The 19,624-nt window shown below is 46.2% G+C and overlaps 1 protein-coding gene across 7 annotated transcripts in view; it reads right to left on the reverse strand.

Annotated features, from left to right (window-relative positions):
- The window catches only part of CPEB1 (cytoplasmic polyadenylation element binding protein 1), a 94,868-nt gene that overhangs the window by 6,330 nt on the left and 68,914 nt on the right, over window positions 1-19,624 (reverse strand). For 6 of the 7 annotated variants that reach the window (XM_041753680.1, XM_041753679.1, XM_041753674.1 and 3 more), the window contains 5 exons: window positions 7,792-8,018; window positions 5,389-5,641; window positions 3,529-3,642; window positions 3,115-3,219; window positions 2,110-2,246 (listed from right to left, as the gene is read on the reverse strand). In XM_041753680.1, coding sequence (XP_041609614.1) covers window positions 2,110-2,246; window positions 3,115-3,219; window positions 3,529-3,642; window positions 5,389-5,641; window positions 7,792-8,018 — 836 coding nt within the window. The remainder of the gene's footprint in view (window positions 1-2,109; window positions 2,247-3,114; window positions 3,220-3,528; window positions 3,643-5,388; window positions 5,642-7,791; window positions 8,019-19,624) is intronic. The other variant, XM_041753675.1, reaches the window with a different exon arrangement.

Here is a 19,624-nt window from a genome sequence, read left to right on the forward strand (position 1 = left end):
GTCCAGAAGTGAGAGCAGAGCCATAGGAGCAAGTGATCTAAGTGATGAGGAGAGAAGAGAAGAGAGAGTCAGATCCTGGCTGCCCTGGTGGCAGGGAGGGGACCCAAGGAGAGAGGAGTCTGAGAGGAAGGAGAACCAGGACAGTCAGTGCATCAAAGACAGACTGGGAATCACTGCAAGGTGATAAGGGGAATAGGAAACTGGGAGGTGCCAGCAGGAGCACTGAGGTAGGCCAGGGGTCTGTGGTACGGCCACGGCAGTTGCTCACCATGAATGAATGCAGGGGACAGGGACAACAGAACACGTTAACCAAGTCCTAAAGGGTAATGAGGTGGGAGACCTGCATGAGCCCCACACAGTGAGAAAGGCCAGCTAGCAGTGCCGAGGGTCACTGTGGGCAGCTGGGAGACAAACTCACCCTGCACTATGACAGAATGTGAATTAACACCAGGAAGCATCTATAAAATAAAGAGCCAGCTTTGTTACTTGGCTTATTTGTTGTATTTTAAATCCAATGTGACCATCTCAAGTAGTTTTTTTCCCCCTTTACCCTACAGATTTTAACTGATTTACTTCCTAGAGCAGTTTTAAGCTCACAGCAAAACTGAGCTCAAAGTACAGGGTTCCATGTTCCCCCTGCCCCAATGCATGCACGGCCTCCCCTACTATTAACATCCCCACCCCAGTGGTTCCTGTGCTATAATCATTGGACCTATACCAACACACCATTACCACCTCAAGACAATGGTTTACCTCAGGCTTAATCTTGCTGTGTGTTGTACATTCTAGGAGTTCTACAAATGCGTAATGACATGATCCCACCACTCCAGCATCACACAAAGTCTCACTGCCCTAAAAATCCCATGTTCCACCTATGTGTCCCTCCCTCCTCCATAATCCCTGGTAACCACTGATCTTTTTACTAAAATAGGCATTTCAAGTCCCCATTTTATATATGAGGAAATGAGGTTTCAGATATATTACATATCTAGTCCAATATCACAAAAGTGATATTCTCTGGAACCCTTTTTTTTTTTTAATTTACTTATTCATGAGAGACACAGAGAGAGAGAAGGTAGAGACACAAGTAGACAAAGAAGCAGGCTCCATGGGGATCCCTGGGTGGCGCAGCGGTTTAGCGCCTGCCTTTGGCCCAGGGCGCGATCCTGGAGACCCAGGATCGAATCCCACGTCGGGCTCCCAGTGCATGGAGCCTGCTTTTCCCTCTGCCTATGTCTCTGCCTCCCTCTCTCTCTCTCTCTCTCTCTCTCTCTCTCTCTCTCTGTGACTATCATAAATAAAATAAAAAAAAAAAAAAAAAAAAAGAAGCAGGCTCCATGAAGGGAGCCCAATGTGGGACTCGATCCCTAGACTCCAGGATCACACCCTGAGCCAAAGGCAGACGCTCAACCACTGAGCCACCTAGGCGTCCCATGGAACCTGATTTTTTAAAAAACAATACTGATTCCTGAGTGCAAAACTGAACTGACAAGTAAGTGGTTCTCAAACATCATCCATGAGAACCATTTGGGGAGATTCTTAAGTTCCTCCCAAACGGACCAGTAACTCTGAGACAGGACCCAGCAGCAGCCTTGGCAGCACCAGCAGTGAGGGTCGCACGTGCAGGAACTGTGCTAGAGATCCCATACTAAGGGCACGGTCACAAGGCCAGTGGTGGAAAAGGCTTAAGGAGAGAGAGACATGAAGGAACACACAATAGACAAACCCTGAGTGGGAGTGAAGAGGTGACCCATGGATGGTGTGGTCTAAGGAGGAAGTTGCCCACCACAGACTGGAGGTCAGAAGGCAGGACCAGAAAGAAACAGCTGCAGATTATCAGTTATTCAAAGGACAGAAAGCTGCTGTTTTCAATTTCATTTCTAAGACCAGAGGTTTGTGACAGAAGTGTTGGCTAGAATAAGGGCTGGAACATAGTCTTCTCTCCAGACAGAAACACACACATACTAGTAAGGTCCAAAGGTTTGTTTTTCTATTGTCAAAGAGCATTTTGTCGTCCTTACTGGAAAACAGGAGGAGCAGCCTTCTTGCCTCACTCGCAGCCTGTGTATGCACCCACCCTGACCCAGAGAGGACACTGTGCTAACTCACCTCCTTGCAGCGCATCCTTCGGCTGGACATCTTGAAATAATATTCACTCAGGCCATCTGGGCTCAGCGGGTCATGAGAGCAAGCCTGAAGCAAGGCCCGGACAGACTTCTCTAGTTCAAAGACCAGATACACATACCCTATTTCCAATAAAAGGAGAAACTGCATTAACATCCCTGAGGTGGTTACTCTTCAGCTTTGGTTTTGCAGTAGGGGATTTCTTCCAGGAGAAATGGCCTCATGTCTAAGATACACTTTTGTCCTACTTCTGGAACAAGGTCTTTCAAATGGGCGCCCTTGATGTGTCAGATGCCAGGCCAAGGGAGGGAGAAGCACACCATCTCCCACCCAAGTGAGGGAAGGGACGAGCAAGGTGGGACACAGGATCCCACCATAAGCACCAGCACTCCATCCCAGAACACACAGCATGTTCTGGTCAGCAGAGCCAGGCTGTCCTGGGGCAGGGAGGTATTGCTTTAAAAGCCTAGTTAGACCACTGGTTCAGTTCATCAGAACATTTCTGGTGAAGATGGGGCAGAGTGAAAATAGCACCTGCTCCTTTCTACAGGGAAGGGATCTCATTTCAGACCAGTGAGGAATCAGATGCTTGGTCCTCATTCCTACCAACTCCAAAGGGATCTCAGAATTAGGTCAGACAACAATGTAACCGGGCAAGAAAGGCAGGCAAAGGAAAGCTTTTCAAATGTCTCATTTTGAGAGGAAAAGTAGCTGCTGGGGTTCAGGTTTGGAGGGAAATGCACAAGGAAGTTTCACACAGCAAGATTCATAGGTGGCTCTGACTGCAGTGTAAGTTTGAACAGATGGAACTTTAGCTCAGAAGCAGCAGAAGGATGTGCTAGGTTGGAGAGAAGTGCCGACAGCTGAAAGTTCTGTGCTCTCGAGTGCCCAAACCAGGTTACCAGCATGCAGCTGGGACATCCCAGCATCCCTCAGTGCAATTACGTACTAGGGAGGGGAAAAAAAAAGCTCCTACCATGTCTTTATTACCTTTAGGCATATTACCTTTGGGAGGACACCGGGGGTGCTTGCCATCCTTACCAGGCCACTCCACACTCAAAGAGCCAAAAACACAGAAGGTGTTAACCAATCCAACTGCAGAGAGATGGAAAAGAATGGCAGAAACTGATGGACCCCCATCCCCAGGACGGCACAAGCACAGGACCACCAGTGTCCTTCTCCCAAACTCAGAATTGACCTTGGGTCCCAGGTGACAAGTGTAAGCACCAGAAAACAGAAGCAATGATATGGGTGTCTACAGAATGTACCCCGCCCTCTCACTGACTCTTGCAAAGCCCTGTGCTTGGGCACAGCTTCAGCCCTGGCCTCAAGTCCAAGTTTAATGCTCTTGAGAGACACGCCCCACCTTCAGTGCTCAAGCAGCAGGTCTCAGAGGCAGCTCACCTTCCGTAATATCCCAGGGAACACCTCCCAGGAACACCTTGCAAGAGTAGATGGGGTTCTTGTAGTTCCGCGGTGGAAGCTGGCCACTCCAGGTATAGGTGGCTTCATTCACAGCTTTGGAGACGACAAAGAGAGAAATGGGTCAGAGGATGAACTTATCCAGGAAAAACTAGAAAGGCCATGGTCCCTGGCCTGGCGGCGTGGGACAACATCCATGAGTATTCTGAAAGGCAAGAAACCTTATACTTTATCAAACCAGTGTGACAACTCTAAATCACTAATTCTGTCTCCACTAAAACAGAGAGAAATAGCAAAGCAGATGTGATCACAGCCAAGTTATTTTCAAACATGTTCTTGATAAGCTAGCCACAAAGCAGTTTTATCTAGTCATGGCTTACTATACTAATTTAAATTTCCAATTACTTTAAAATCAACAGAGCAATTTTGTATACAATGTCCTACAGGTTTACTGGTCCAAACTGGCTTTGTCCCCAAATGTTCAAAGGAGGAACATTCTACTGTTTCCTGGTCTTCACTCTGAACTCAGTCACAGGAATCAGGACACTGCCAGTAAAAACCACCCATAGCAATCTGATAAGACAAGAATGTCTCCACTGTTCCACCTACTCAGAGCCATGTCCCATCACTGCCGGGTGTCTCACAGCACCTGAACGGACACTGGACCTTCCTTGATGCCAACACTGTAAGATAATGGATATTCCCCCATCCACCCCACTTCCAATTTATACCAAATCCGAGCTTGTCTAAACTCACAGTGAAGTTTCTCTGACTTAAACACCTTGTTAAGAAACCACTCCTGATGTACAGAGTAGAAACTATCTTCTGTTTGGTCTATTGTAAAACCTAGAGGCCTCTCCGTTCTTAGCGACCAGTTTGGCCTTTGACCTGTCTCAATTTATGCCTTTCCAGACCAGAGACTAAAGCTCAGTGGGGACTGGCTCGTTCTTGCCCATTTTAGTACTTCAGCACGGGCAGGGCGCCAAAAAACCATCACTTCCATCCAGGACAATGACATAGAAGCTCATTCCTTAAAAGGCACAGATCCAGGGTGCTGCTACGCCAAGAACTTGGGTACCATCAGCAATATTTTGCAAACAAAAACATAAATCAATATAACGGCCCCATCCAAAAGCAAGGTAATGTCATTTCACAGGCAAACAGTGGCACTAATACAATCATGGGCTGCCAAAACCTTTAAGTGAACAGGGCAGCAGAACTATCAGGGGAGAATGAGATCAGGTCCAGTTTTGTGATGGGACAAATGTACTGAAGCCTACAAAAAACAAATGGATAGAGAAACTGAACATTCACTTAGTTATCAACTCCAGAACCTCAGAAGATCAGTTGGTGAGTATCTCCTGGAAGCCTTGGTAAACAACTGATTGATATCAAACAGAAAGCCTCAGGGAAAATAGCTCCAGCATAGGCTATATATCTCACAGGTTTCTGAATTAGAAAGGGGAAAGGTGGAATTCTGGGCATCACTTCCAGGGTTACTCCTGAAGATGCCCACCCGTGAAAAGAATCAAAAGCTACACTGCTACACAGCCAACCTCCACGAAAGACCACAAGGAAGAGGTGCCTCCAACCCCATAGGGGCACAGCGTCTTTCCTCTCTGTTCAGCCTCAGAGAAATTCCTGAGTTTGTCCCATTAGTACTTACCCCACAAAACAGACCAGAGACTTCACCACAGAACTAAGTCCCTCTTCTGGACAGTTCACCAGTCTAGGAACTAAGGTCATATACTCCCTGTGCCCAAAACAAGGCCTCAGGCCCCACACATGGCCACTTCATCTGTGGATAAAGAGCATGTGCTATATAAATTAACCCACACTCACCTGCAGCTTGCCGGTACAGCCTGGCCTCTCTTTCTATGCTGAACGGGTCTTTGGGAGCTTCGAGGAGATCCCAGGATGGCCACACAGAAGCTCCTGGCCATCTCTTGGATGCACTGGTTGGGGAGGGGCTGACCGCAGCGAGAGCAGCTTGCTCTTGGTCCATCCGGGACCCAACACCCATCTTTAAAGGGTCTCTGGGACCACCCCCCGTCAGAGACAGGAAGGGGAGGGGAGGGGAAATTCGAAGGCTTGACTAGGGAAGCAAAAAGGAAGATACAGGTTTTTAAAGGACAGTTTTGTTATAAAATCAATAATCACACTCTATACAGAAATTATACCAGTTAGGTCTGATATTTTCTTTTAGGCTTTCTTCTTATTCATTTTTGATTAGTTGTTCTATGCTATAATTTAAACAAATACTTTTCTCCCCAATTCATTTTTTTTCATATTCCCAGGCAGTCTTCATAATCATTTTTAATTAATTTATGATAATCTATTTAGGTAACATGCTACATTTCGCTAACCTATTCCCCTACTGTTAAACATTTAGACACGTTCCAAGTTTTCAGGATTATAAATACAAACTTTAAGGTATAGCTTCTTCTTGCTTTATATGTATGGTGGGTTTTTTTTCTAGGTTCAATTCCTAGATATAAAATGCCAACATGCTTTCTATGAGGTTCTTTCTATCAGAAATGTATGAGAGTGTGGGTTTTATTATAAGCTTATGTCAAAGTTCTAAATTTTACTTAAGTAGATAAAAATGATACATTATCAAAAAAAGACCCCAAACTAATTACTCAGAATATTTCCTATAAATTCAAATACCGCCTCTTTTTTCTTTTGAAAATTTTTAAAAAGATTTTTTACTTAACTATCCATGAGAGATACAGAGAGAGAGAGACAGAGAGACATAGGCAGAGGGAGAAGCAGGATCCCTGCAGGGAGCCCAATGTGGGACTCCATGCCAGGATCCAGGGATCATGTCCTTAGCCAAAGGCAGACACTCAACCACTGAACCACCCAGGTGCCCTTATTTCTTTCCTCCATCTGTTAGCTGTCTGCTCATATCCCTTCACCAATTAACCCTTGGGAGTATGGTATCTGAGAAAATTCTTTAAACAAAATCCCAAAATATCAAATTTAGTTATGAGGTAAATTTTCAAGACAGAGTTCCATCTGAATTATTATTATTATTTTTAAATATTTTATTTATTTATTCATACAAGACAGAGAGAGAGAAAGGCAGAGACATAGGCAGAGGGAGAAGCAGGTTCCATGCAGGGAGCCCGATGTGGGACTCGATCCCAGGACTCCAGGATCATGCTCTGGGCTGAAGGCAGATGCTCAACCACGAGCCACCCAGGCATGCCCACATCTGAATTAACATAAGCAGAACCCCAAGCATCCAACCCTATTTTATAGGGGAGTAAGCTACAGTCCAGAGAACCAAAAGGACCTGCTTGTTATTACCCATCTGGAAACACAGCCTAAACAGATAAAACCAACAAGCAGTGGAAACACCAATACCAGCTTTCATATTCTACGACAGGCTGACAGGAGACAGACAGACCCTAAAAGTTCACGCTATGGACAGTAAACTAACCACATCCAAAGGTACCAGTCCTGGATATGGAAGAGAAAAGGGCAAGAAAAGCCATCCTATTCACTGAATGGTCACCGGACAGGGGTTTGGCAAGGGAGAAAGGCTCAGAAGGCACCTGAAATTGTATTTTATCTTACGATAATTTCTCATGGTCATTCCCATATATTTACTTCCACAGTCTCCTATATCCCTCGTCTATTCTCATCCATTTGCTAATCCTACTTTAGCACATGTGCCTCACCTGTCACACATGGCTGTGGATAAAGAGCATGTGCTATATAAATTAACTCTGAGGCACCAGTTCATACATTCATCATGGCCTCAAACTGACAGGTGGCATGGGTAGGTAAAGAGGATAAAGGAGCTACAGTCAGCCTGACTGGGATTAAAATTCTGGCTCTGATAATTACTAATGCATGATTTTTAAAATCTTCCCTTAGAAATTTTGAGATAACACATGTAAAGGTACATAAATGGTTACTGTTTCAAGGCTAAAGAAAACCACCAAGCAGGCCAAGAAACAGAACAATGCCAGGACTCCCATATTAACTTTTGAAATTAACTTTCTCAAAGCCCTTGAAGTAACTTGTAAAAAGAGACTCTACTGCTTGGGTCCTGAAATGTATGGCTTGAGGAGTGTATAAGGCACCCTCTATTCCGTAGAGAATAAGTTCCATACACGTTCACAGTGGTCTCCACCACTTCCATCATCCCACCCCCCACCCACGTTCTGGGGGACACACATCCCCTTGAAGCTCACTTGCCCCACCCACCTAACTCCGTGACAAGTTACATACAATCAAATCTGAGAGATGATCTGATCCAGAACTGAAGCCACTCGTGTCTGAGTCAGAGGGGCTGCTAGACCGAGAGTCCAAGATGGGCCGGGTGTCCAGGCGGGATCCTCTAACTGAGGGTGCTGGAAACTTGTCCACCAGGTCAGATCCAAGGGGGTCCAGAGGCAGGAAGCTCAAGGGGGGTTTCCCCAGGACATTGCCCAGTGGGTTGTGGAGCACACTCAGTACTAGAAGAAAAAAATAAAGAAGTCTCATGACCTCCTTGTTTTCTTCCCAACAGTCCTTCCCTTTTCTCCCACAGCCGCCCAATAAGATAAACAAAGGCACAATCACCAAAGCACGACAGAACCACAGTGAGAGTAGAACGAGCAGATAATGGCCAACCAGGGAGGCAGTTCCAGGACAGCTATCTGAAGACCAGAGTACTTGCTGCAATAGCAGCAAAACTGCTCTGTGCCACCCAGACTGCAGGGTCAGTATTTGGGAAGATGTGCCAGCAGGAACCCTGGTCACAACTGCTCTTAACATCTGGTTACACACATTGTACAAAGGAGACACATTCAACACAGTTAGGAAGCCCAAACCATGGTCCTTCCTGCCTGCCTGTCAGCATATCTATTCAAATAATTCCACCTTTCTAACACTATATAGCTATACACAGAATTTCATGCCATGTTCCACAAGTCTGTTTCAACATGAGCACACCAGCTTCTCTGTGAAGCTCCGTCATGCAAAGTCCTTGCATGTACAGACTCTCTCCTGTCCTGTACAGACTGTCTCCAGCTTCAGACACTGAGATGGAAGCAAGACAGTGTGATTAAGCCCCCTTTGGCTAAAGACAAACCTGGGCTGGAACCCCACACTTCTGACACCACCTTTCTACGGCTGCGTGCTCTGAGAAGCTCGTGGAGCTCCCATTTTCTCATAACATCCTGAGTGGAATGCAACTGTTTCATAGCTTTGTCAGGAGGGTTCAATAATTAAGAAAGCACATGCAAAATGGCTCAGCAAAGCAGTGCCTGGTACACAATAAATATTTAAATACCAAACATCAAAAACAAGTGAAGCAAAGGCCAGAAGAGGTAAGGGAGGTAAAGTGAACAGAAGAGGACATTTTTCTATCCTTGGCTTGAAGACATAAGGAATCCAAAGAAAAATACATCTCTTATCCATGAGAATAAGGAATAAAAGGGCTTTTCCATGGAGCATGGCAGCACGAAGGCTAGGGAAGAAGCTCTCATCTGATAATGTTTTCATCCCATGACAAGGGAGAATGTCCACCTCAAAATGGCTGTTAGGTGAAACCAAAGTAGTGTGTGTGTATGTATGTGTGTGAGAGTGTGTATGTGTGTATGTGTGTGTGTGTGTGTGTGTGTGAGTGGGGGGATGAGTGTATCTGAGAGTGTGTGTATGTGTGAGTAGTGTGTGGTGGTGGGTGTGAGTGTGTATTGTGTGTGGGGGGGTGTTAGGGGTGAGAGGTGTGCATCGGGGGGTGCGGGGGTATGGTGTGTGTGAGGGGTGTAGGGGTAAGGTGTGTGGTGAGGGGTGTAGGGGTGTGCATGGGGGTATGGTGTGTGAGAGTGTAGGGGTGAGGTGGGGGGGTATGGTGTATGTGAGGGGTGTAGGGGTGTGGTGTGTGTGTGTAGGGGCTCAATCAGCAGTGGCCACGTCTGGCTCCCCTCCCCAGGTCACTGGGTAACACACAGGTCTCCAGAGCTGACTTGGAACTGGGGTTCCAGGTCAGTCTGACCGACTGCTGGGGGCTGTGCTAGGTACCAAGAGGCAGGAATAAACCTCTCCAAACATGAAGTCAAAGTGGAAGCCTGCTCTCGGGGCACCGCACACATGTACCATGCACAACAGAGTGCATGTGCCAGATGCGATCACCTGACTCTCCTGTGGCCAAAAGATGAAGATATGGTGGGTATATCTTTAGTTTTTTTGTTTTTTTAAGATTTTATTTATTCATTCATGAGAGACACACAGAGACAGAGACAAAGGCAGAGAGAAAAGCAAGCTCCCTCTGGGGAGCCCAATGTGGGACCCGATCCTGGAATCCCAGCATCACGACCTGAGCTGAAGGCAGACGCTCAACCACTGAGCCACCCAGGCGTCCCAGATTTTTATTTTTTTTTTTTAAGTGCAGGGGGCACACTATGAGTATGTGTGTTTATTTTGTTCTGGTAAATATACCCTTGATTTTTAAAGACATGGTCACACTGGTTTCATAGGGGACATACCATGTTACATTCCCACTAGCACTGAAGAGGACTTCTATCCCTCCACATCATGCCAACACTTGCTATAGTCCATCTTTTTAATCCCAGCCAGTCTAATATGCGTGTGTCCTGGGGGTGGGGGAGTCTATACCACCTACAGCAAGGAATCTGTTCATTTATTACATTGTTTTTTAAGAAAACTTTTTTTTGGGGATCCCTGGGTGGCGCAGCGGTTTGGCGCCTGCCTTTGGCCCAGGGCGCGCGATCCTGGAGTCCCGGGATCGAGTCCCACGTTAGGCTCCCAGTGCATGGAACCTGCTTCTCCCTCTGCCTGTGTCTCTGCCCCCTCCCCGTCTCCCCGTGTGTGTGTGTGTGTGTGTGTGTGTGTGTGTGACTATCATAAATAAATTTTTAAAAATTTAAAGAAAACTTTTTTTTAAAGATTTATTTATTCATAATAGAGAGAAAGAGGGAGGCAGATCCTGGGACTCCAGGATCGCACCCTGGGCCAAAGGCAGGCGCCAAACCACTGCGCCACCCAGGGATCCCCTAAGAAAACTTTTAAACTAGGTCTTTGAAAGCAGTTTCCTAAGCATGAGCGCATAACCATTTGCTGAAAGTGTTTCTCAATGCTTGGCTTCTGACATCCACCAAAAATAATCCTTGTCAAACTTCTCAAATACTTTTGACAAGCCCCTGCCTCACCAAAGCACAAAATCAAAGCCCCGGAGCTCATGCCCTGAGAAGGCTGGAAGTGTGAAGATTTATTCAAGGCTCTTTCCTGGTGCTGCAAAACCTGGCATAAAAGCACCATGAAAACTAACGGATCATACATATTGGCCTTAAAAGTGGTACCGATGCCCTAGAGCGCCTCATTTTTCTTCACATTTCACAGAATTAAGTGTCGGGTGCCAAATAACAAGATAACAACCAAATCATACTTTGAAAACCAAGTTAGGGCACTGAGACTTCATTGTGAAGGTCCCAGGCAGACACTGAGGAGCTGCTGTGGGGGTGGCAGAGGAGGCTGACAGGAAGGCCACCACCACACCGGGGCCCACTGACAGGGACCATGTCTACACGGATGGCCACTCTCTCCAGTAGTGTTAGGAACCTGGAGACACACTGGACCCACATGGGGCTATGCAGGAGGAAGTGGGACAAGAACTGATTGAAGCAGCTCTAGGGGAGGTCATGTGATACAGGTGAAACACAGAAGTGGGTGAACAGAGTAGAAGCAAATGTAAAACCAGCCATTTCAACATGCTGACAGCTGCAAGAGGGATGAAGGGGCAGAATAAGAAGGTGGTGGGATGGCGAACACTGAGCTTTGAGGATGGCAAAATACAGGATGCTGACCACAGTGGGCTGACATGGAATGTGTGGAATCTGCAATACTGGAGAGGTCATCTAAATGGATATTCAAGGGACCCATGGTGATACCTGGGCCTGGGGTTAAAACAAATACTGAGATCTTCAGAGAAGGAAGGAACTGGGAAGTTAGAAGGAAGAACAAAAGGAATGGCTGTGAGACAAGTGGTAGATGAGGCTTGGAAGAATGTGTATCTCCTGCTTGAGAAAGCAGCACCTTCAAGGAAAAGCCCCCAGCAAATGCTCAAGTCAGAGGGAGCACTCCCCAGTGAAAGAGAAGACACAGAGCTGTGTGTCAATCCTAAAAAAAGGTATAGCACAGTAGGTAACTCCAGGAGCTATCAAGGGAAACAGCATAAAGCAGCAGAGCAAAGCTCAAGAGAAGATGGCTGGCCCAAAGGGCTTGTGTCTGAGGACACTGAGGACAATAAACATGTGCTACGGTAACTGTCTTCACCCTAAGTTTAAAAAAAAAAAAAAAGCAAAATGGGTGCCACTGAAGACCACTTTTCTCATTCACATCACTACTGTGTTGGTACTTCTGTTTTAGCCACAGATCATCTACTTCAACATGCAATCTTTTTTTCTACCATGCCCACAAAGACATCTTGATGCTCTGTCAAACTCCTGTGTCAAAGCTATGAATTATGACTATAGCATTCTTCTCAATGTGATAATAAGCCTGTCTAAAACGAAAATGTCATGACAATCCATGTTGGCCACTAATGAACTCTACTTCCTTAAGTGCCCGTGGTTCATAGTCAATCATCTCTTCTACGATCTGGACCAGGTTCATCTACTGTACATATAGCATGTGTCAGATGCTTTGTTAGAAGCACTTTAGGTAAGTAATCTTCACTACATTCTAAGACATGAGTACTATTACCCCATCTCAATAAAAGGCTCAAAGGGCAAGTGTTTGTGTAAGTAACAGCTAGTCAGTGACAGGGTGGGACCCAATTCTCCGATTCTGAACTATAGCTTCTGTAGTGGTACCATTTACTAGCTACTTTTTTTCCCTTTTAATACTTAGGACTTTACATCTTTTTATCTTCCTGTTATCGACACTGTTTGTTTTTTTTTTTTTAAAGATTTTACTTATTTATTCATGAGGACAGAGAGAGAGAGAAAGACAGAGACATAGGCAGAGAGAGAGGCAGGCTCCATGCAGGGAGCCCAACTTGGGACTCAATCCGGGGACTCCAGGATCACCCCCTAGGCCGAAGGCAGATGCTCACCCAGGCGTCACTCTTTTGTTCAAAATTCCTTTAAGACCATCAACTACTAACAAAGCTCTCCCTCCTTCCAAAAGTCAGTGCCTTGAGATCTAAATCATTCAGGCCATGAAACTTCTCTAGGGCCTTGCCACTGTAGGAGCTCATTAAAAATGCATCTTGGGCCCCACTCCAGACCCACTGAATCAGAACCTGCATTTTGAACAAGATCCCCAGGAGGTTTGTGTGCACATTAAAGTTTGAGAAGCACTCATCTAGAAAAACCTAAGGCTTGCTATGTCAAGCTTCTAATCAGTTCCCCTTACCACACCCCAAAAACCTTCCATATGTCATTATTTCCCTTGCCTTAGAAACCGTAGGTTAAACACAGCTCTTACAACATAATGGCAACTGGTAACTAAAATAACAGCAGTAAGGTGGCTATACAGGACATTCCCAAGGAGTGTGATCTCTGAAAACAACGGTGGGGTGCATGGTAGGGAGGAGAGAGGGAGGGTGACAACCAGGAACAAAGACTATGATAGAGTGGTACAGACTTGGTAACAGGTTCAGGAAAAATGTTGACTGAAGCAAGCCCAATGTTGTGAAAAATATTCAAGACAACCAGCCAAAGCAAAAGGAGCTGGGGCCTACTGCTTTGAGAAGATACCTGCTGACAGAGAAAAGTACCATGAAGGACATCCTGGGTCACGTGATGAAATTGGAGCATGAACAGGACTTTAATTAAAGTACTGTTATCAACCTTACGCTGACAAAGAGTTGAGAATGGTTTTAATTACATAAGAACATCTCTGCTTTTAATGGTCCAGGACGAATTCACGTAGAGACAGAAAAAGAACATGCAAGTGATGAAGGTGAGAATCACAAGAGGAGAGTCCAGATAAAAGAAATAAAAGTATTCCTTGTATAACTTTATAACTTCAGTAATCTGAAATTACTCCCAAACAAAAACTTTTTTTAAGTGACACGAAGGAAAACTAGTCAATTCCCATTGGAATCTCTGTCTCTTTCAAGGTAACTGGATCTAGCCTGAAAAGAATCAAGCACAAGTAATAGGGCCTGGAATCCCAGTGGGAGTAGAGGGGGAGGGGCAGGGCATAAGTACCTTTGGAGCCTCTTCTTATAAGAAGAAATAATCTTCTTTTAAACAAGCTTTTTAAAGCCTCAAAAACATCTGTATGGATATTTGCAGGCACACATGTATACAAAGTTCTGTCTTCTGTACCAAGCTGGCCAACCCACTCCAACAGTAATTAGCTCAACATCTGGCAAAGAGCAGGGGTTCAGTATATGCTGAATAGTACTGGAAGGAAGGAGACATCACATCCCTTACCCTTAGAGCCAGTGAGCTCACTGAGGCTACACCCTTTCCATCAAGGTTATTCAACTTATGGGCACAATACTGACTTAGAGGCAACTTGGAACTAGAGGGAAAAAAATCTTGGTTCATCCCAACCCAGCCCATCACCAAAACAGAGGCTGAGAGAAGTAGCTAAAACTAGCCTTGTCAAATAGAGTTATTTGACAAAACCCCTTCCGCTGGTTTCAAATACTTTCTTTAAAGAGAACTAAACATATGTAGGTATAGGTGGAAGAGAGCTACTCTGCTCGAGGAAGGGCAGGTCAGAAGAGTCTCCTCCCTGCCATCTGTTGGGATCCTCACAGCCATGGGTATATACTTCCATATTCAAGTACGAAGAGCAGGAAACAGTGCTTCGCTCAACACCATCCCAACCACATAGAAGAACAGAGGAAAAGAGCTTAGATCAATGGCTCAGAAAGGCGCAATGCCATCTAGCAGACATAAGATAAGGGTGCCCCAGGATTAACACACTTGGGTCACATCAGCACTTCCATGCAGCTTCCTGCAAATATGACAGTGGAAGGGGCCAAGGATATTGTAGGAGTTTGGCTACAAGATACAAGGAAGGCAAGAAAACCTAATATGAAAAGGCTTAGGATTTTCCAGGTGTTTTGATATTTCCTTCAACCTACAGAGGGAGCCAGGTTTCTGGAAACTGTCACGCGTGGTCAGATGCCCTGGAGTAACCTAACTATTCTGATATAGTCCACTCACACAGGGCCTGGCCAGGTAGTTCTTTGAATATCTATAGATCAGGAAAAGTTTCTAGGGAAGATGGGACTTCATCTCAAGAGATGGAAACCTGTCTTGTTCCTGGCTCAGGTCAGGAGACCATACTTCTCCTGCTGTAAGGGTGCTGGGTGGCCAGCACAGATCTCCACCAGCTGAGAATCGGGAGGGAAGGAGCCAAACAGCTAGCAACTGATGGTTTCCCTACTCCTAACTTGAAGTAGGAGGTCTATCTACTGGAAAAGCACACTCTAAGCTACATAACCTAAATCCAATGTAAGCAATAGGTCACTTATACTGCAGGCCAGTAACCTATCTCGAAGTCCACTCCCCATCACAGGGCACAGAGCTTCACCAAGGCCAGGTGTCAAGTATTAACAACCCAGACGGCTTAGGGGGTGGGGAGTGTGGGAGAGAAGTCCATAGGCACCCCAGGAGCCAAGCCCTGATCTCTCTGCTCTATTCCTGAACTCTACAGCTCCAGGACTATAGGAAGCCTGAGCTTTACCAAGTGCCTCCAGCCTGGTGGCCAAGCGTATGGCACTTGTATCCTCCAAAAGTGACTAAGAAAAGCAGTGTGCTCTTCCTGGAGCAGAGGCACTCATCCCCACTCACATGCTGGCAAGAATCAGCATCAGCTAACAGACAGCTCTCAGGAAGTCACGGGGAGGAGAGGACCTGGCAGAGGGTTCCAGCTCATTAATGCTACCTCAGAGGGTACAAGAGACCAAATCAGCAGTAATATTTTTAGACCGTTTGTTAACTTTCTCCACTTTCACCCTTCTACGCCAGCTCCTGTGGGTTTTACAGCTGAGTCACTGTTCGAATTTTCTGAAGCCTTCCCCAAAAGTACAAAGTCACCCAGAGTCTGATGGTGGCAGCAGCAATGGTAGTAAGAGCTTGGCACTAGATGTGGGTATTGCAAGACCCTAAGTTTAAGCTTAGTTAGGGGAGAGACTAGGCCCAAGACATTACAGTCAGATGCCTGCTATCTATGGGGAGTAGTCATGGAAAAAGCCCAGAGCAGGAGCCATTATTTCTAGCCTGAGATTTAGGACCACATACTAGAACTGTTCCTTTCCTATCACAACCCTTGGCACTGGACTGCTTGCTCAAAATCCATCTGAAGGCACAGAGGTAGGAAGGGGGAGGGCAGCACTCATTCTAGGTATAACAGACTGCTCTTTGCCTAGAACTCCAATGCTGCAACTATACACCATACCCCAACTTAAGTGGCAGTCTCCTGAGTGTCAGTGCCTCTACTGACTCTGGATCCCACAGGTCCAAGGTGGTACCAAATATAGCCTTTCTCCCATCTTGATCACTGGACAAGTTTCATTACCTAAAGAAATGATATACCCAAGTCCCATGTAAGGTCAGCACACACTCTCTCCTCTCTTGCACTGAAAGCTATTCCTCAGTAGACTACCTGACCCCGTGATAGAATTCATGTTCCAGTGTATGACATAATTTTCTGTAAATGCATCTTCATGCCTTAGAAGCTATGGAGGTTCAGAGATACTGATCTTTGAAAAAAATCTATCCATCCAGCTGACCATAACAAGTAGGAGGCAGAAGAATGGGAGAGGCCTTGACCGTATTCTACAGTTCAAAACTACCCAGGATTAACACCACAGTGGCTCAGCATTCATCATTCATTCAATAGATCCTTACTGGTGATCCCTGGGTCGCTCAGTGGTTTAGCACCTGCCTTTGGCCCAGGGCATGAACCTGGAGTCCCAGGATCAGGTCCCACATGGGGCTCCCTGCATGTAGCCTGCTTCTCTCTCTGCCTGTGTCTCTCATGAATAAATGGATAAAATCCTTAAAAAAAAAAAAAAAAAAAAAAAAGATCCTGATAAAAAGCCATGAGCCAGGCACTGTGCTACATGCTGGGGATAGAATAGTGATGAACTAGATAACTGAGTTAGATTTGCAGAATTTAGGCCCAGAAAATCCATGTTCTACAGAAGAGGAGTCCAACTCTGTTCTGGACGTCACCTCAGAAAGGCTGTTTGGAAGGACTGCAGTGGCAGAAGCAAAGTACTGAGGGCTCCCCTCTCATCCCAGGCTGATCCTGCGTGCCCACCAACAGGGACCTTGTAAGTAACACAGCATGGGGAACATACCATTCATAACCTGACTGGTCAGCAGGTGGGCAGAAACCAGAGAAGATCGACAGGTTAATCTCTGAGGGACTTGTAAAGAGAAAACAAGACATGGTCTCTGGCATCCTCACACTGAGCATCTGGTCTACCTGCTGGGTTTTGGTACAAGGCATTCATTAGGAGTCCCTGTTTCCAGGCCCCCCAAAGTAGATTCTAGGGCACCCCATTCCTGCTGAGTAATGCTGCATGCCAGAGTCCCTGGGGGGAGTCAGGAAGACAGCCATTAGCTGGTGCTGCTGATGAGCAGAGACTCAGGTGGAGAGGAGTCAGAACTGTCCACTGCACAACCTGGCCCTGACGGGTCTCAGCAAGGGAACTCACCATCTTTGGCCAGATAGCCCCAGGGCTGTGCGTGGAGGTACTTTAATAGAAGAGTTCTTGTCCAACACGTTAGAGTTCTGCTTACAGAAACACAGATGTAACAGAAAGCTTAAGAGTTTTGGAACCAAAGAGACCTGGGTAGAATCCTGACAGCTTTGTGATTTCTGGTATTTCACAACCTCTGTGAGCCTACTTCCTCATCTTTACAATAGAAGTAATGCCCATACCTGCTTCACAGGACTCTGCAAGCATTAAAATCACATGATGGACTTTGCATAGGAAGCAGCTGGCAGATAGTGGTTATTAGTCACTCTATCCCCCATCCTGAGGTATTGAGGACAGCTTTCAGAGTCCTGCTGTTCCATTACAGGACTTAAGACACTGCCAGGAAGACAAAGGTAGTGCTGGACACTGGGGTCTCAGGGAAAAATCCACCTCTAACATTCATTTTTCCCAAAGGGCTCCCCTCCCATCAAGAGGTGAGGCCACAATGTAGGCATAGCCTAGAGGGAGGGACTCCACGAAGTGCCATATCCAACCAACGCTGGCCTTGCAGGCACAAATCTCAAACCCAGATTCCACTTCAGGGTCTTCATGCAGGCCTCTGAGGCCAATGGAACCCATGTAGCAGAAAGACCCAAGCCCCTTGAGAAAGGTCTCCATGTACCAGCCTCATGCTGAGAACCCAATGAAAGACTGTCCCTACACACACACACACACACACACACATCAAATCCTTAGGGGAGAAAATGGAAGCACCCACTGTAGCAACTATTATGTTGCATTTGGTATACCTTTCTCACCTATTTTCCCTTCATAGTCATGGGATTTTATTCACCAATGTACCTCTAGTGTCTAACCTAGTATTTGGCTCATAGCCAAGATTCAATGCTTGTTGGATAAATTTAGCCAGGATTTTCAGTCAAGGGCCCTGCTATCTCCAACCTTGCCCCCAACATTGCTAAATACTTAACAGTGGCAGGAGATGGTCAAATGTGAAGCCATAGCTGCGTGGGGCAATATATCACCATGCAGAGCCCAAGGAATGGGCTGTGCTCCACAGAGACAGCCCAGTACCATGCTGTATGCAAGGATAACTCCCAAACTGTCCAGAGCTGTTGAAATACCTCCTCCCTCCCTGAATAAAGTGAGCTAGTTGGTCTTCAGATGGGAAGGCAGTGTAGGCACTGGAATGTGGGCTGCATGTTCCCGCATTGCTGGCAAGGGTGCCCGATCTGGCACTGCAGCTGGCTGGTGGGAGGGCTACATCCTACTCCAGTAGGCAGTACCCTCATGTGGGCTTTCCAAGAAGGCCCAGAGCTCCGAGAAAGAAGAGCGGTGGCCATCACCAAAGCTTCAAAATTCAAGAACATCACGAGTGTTAGGGATGCGTGTGTCCTTAAGCCTCAGAAAGAAAGACACAGTCACACCAGCCCTGCCCATAGCCAGATCATACCACTGGGGCAACCCTCTAGTCCCTATGAATGCTAGGGCCACATACTGAAGTCCCTCCCTGATCCACAAAATCATGTAATATTTATCAATAAAGTGCCTGAGATGAAAGGCCAAGAAATAAATCCATCCCTATTCTGGAGACAAGTAGCTGTAAGCACAGGACATTCAGGTAGTATGGAAGCCAGAGAAATTACGGCCAGGTCCATCCTATTTTTTACAGCCCAATTTCACAGTAGCTTTCAGACCATGCTTTCCAAGGCCCAAATTGGGTCCTCCTGCAATTTTATGTGCTGTAGTACTTTTCAGAAGGACCCCTGTAGTTAAGACAGACAAGGCAGGGCCACGCCCCAAGCTGGTATCAGTGAAAGACGGTGCCTTCGTCAAACATGGATCACCACAGACAGATGCCCACCTCCTCTGTGAGCGCTCTGTCTTCTGCTCAGATATAGTAGGAGTGAGAGGAAGGTCAGCTTCATAGGCCAATTGGGTCGACTTCAGAGTACCACATAAAAGCAGAGACCACGACCTCGTAGCCATGATCTCCAGGTACAGGATACCACACTTACTTGCCCAGAGGAACAGGGCAGTTACCAACCTTTCTGGATAAACCTGACTCAACTGAAGGCCAGTATTCAAGAAACTCTACCTTGACCCAGAGTTAGTTATTTAGGGCAAAGCTCTTTCCCATCCTCAAATTAAAAAAAAAAAAAATCCAACCCCCTACCCTCAAATGGGATTTTGCTGAAACACGTGGCCATTAAAATGCCAGCAGACACAACAGTCCCAGGCTCTGCAAAGCATTCTTTAAAAAAAAAAAAAAAAAAAAAAAAAAACCTACGCCAAATAGGGTGGAGGCCAGAGAAATCAACAAGACAGTACCTTGCTGCCATGACTGCCAGTTTCTGGAGTGGGGGAGGCGAGGGAAGGACAGCAGGCTCAGTGAATCCCAGGATCAGCACCAACAGCAAATGG

The sequence above is a fragment of the Vulpes lagopus genome, chromosome 4 (genome assembly GCF_018345385.1).
Source record: "Vulpes lagopus strain Blue_001 chromosome 4, ASM1834538v1, whole genome shotgun sequence".
Lineage (NCBI taxonomy): Eukaryota > Metazoa > Chordata > Mammalia > Carnivora > Canidae > Vulpes > Vulpes lagopus.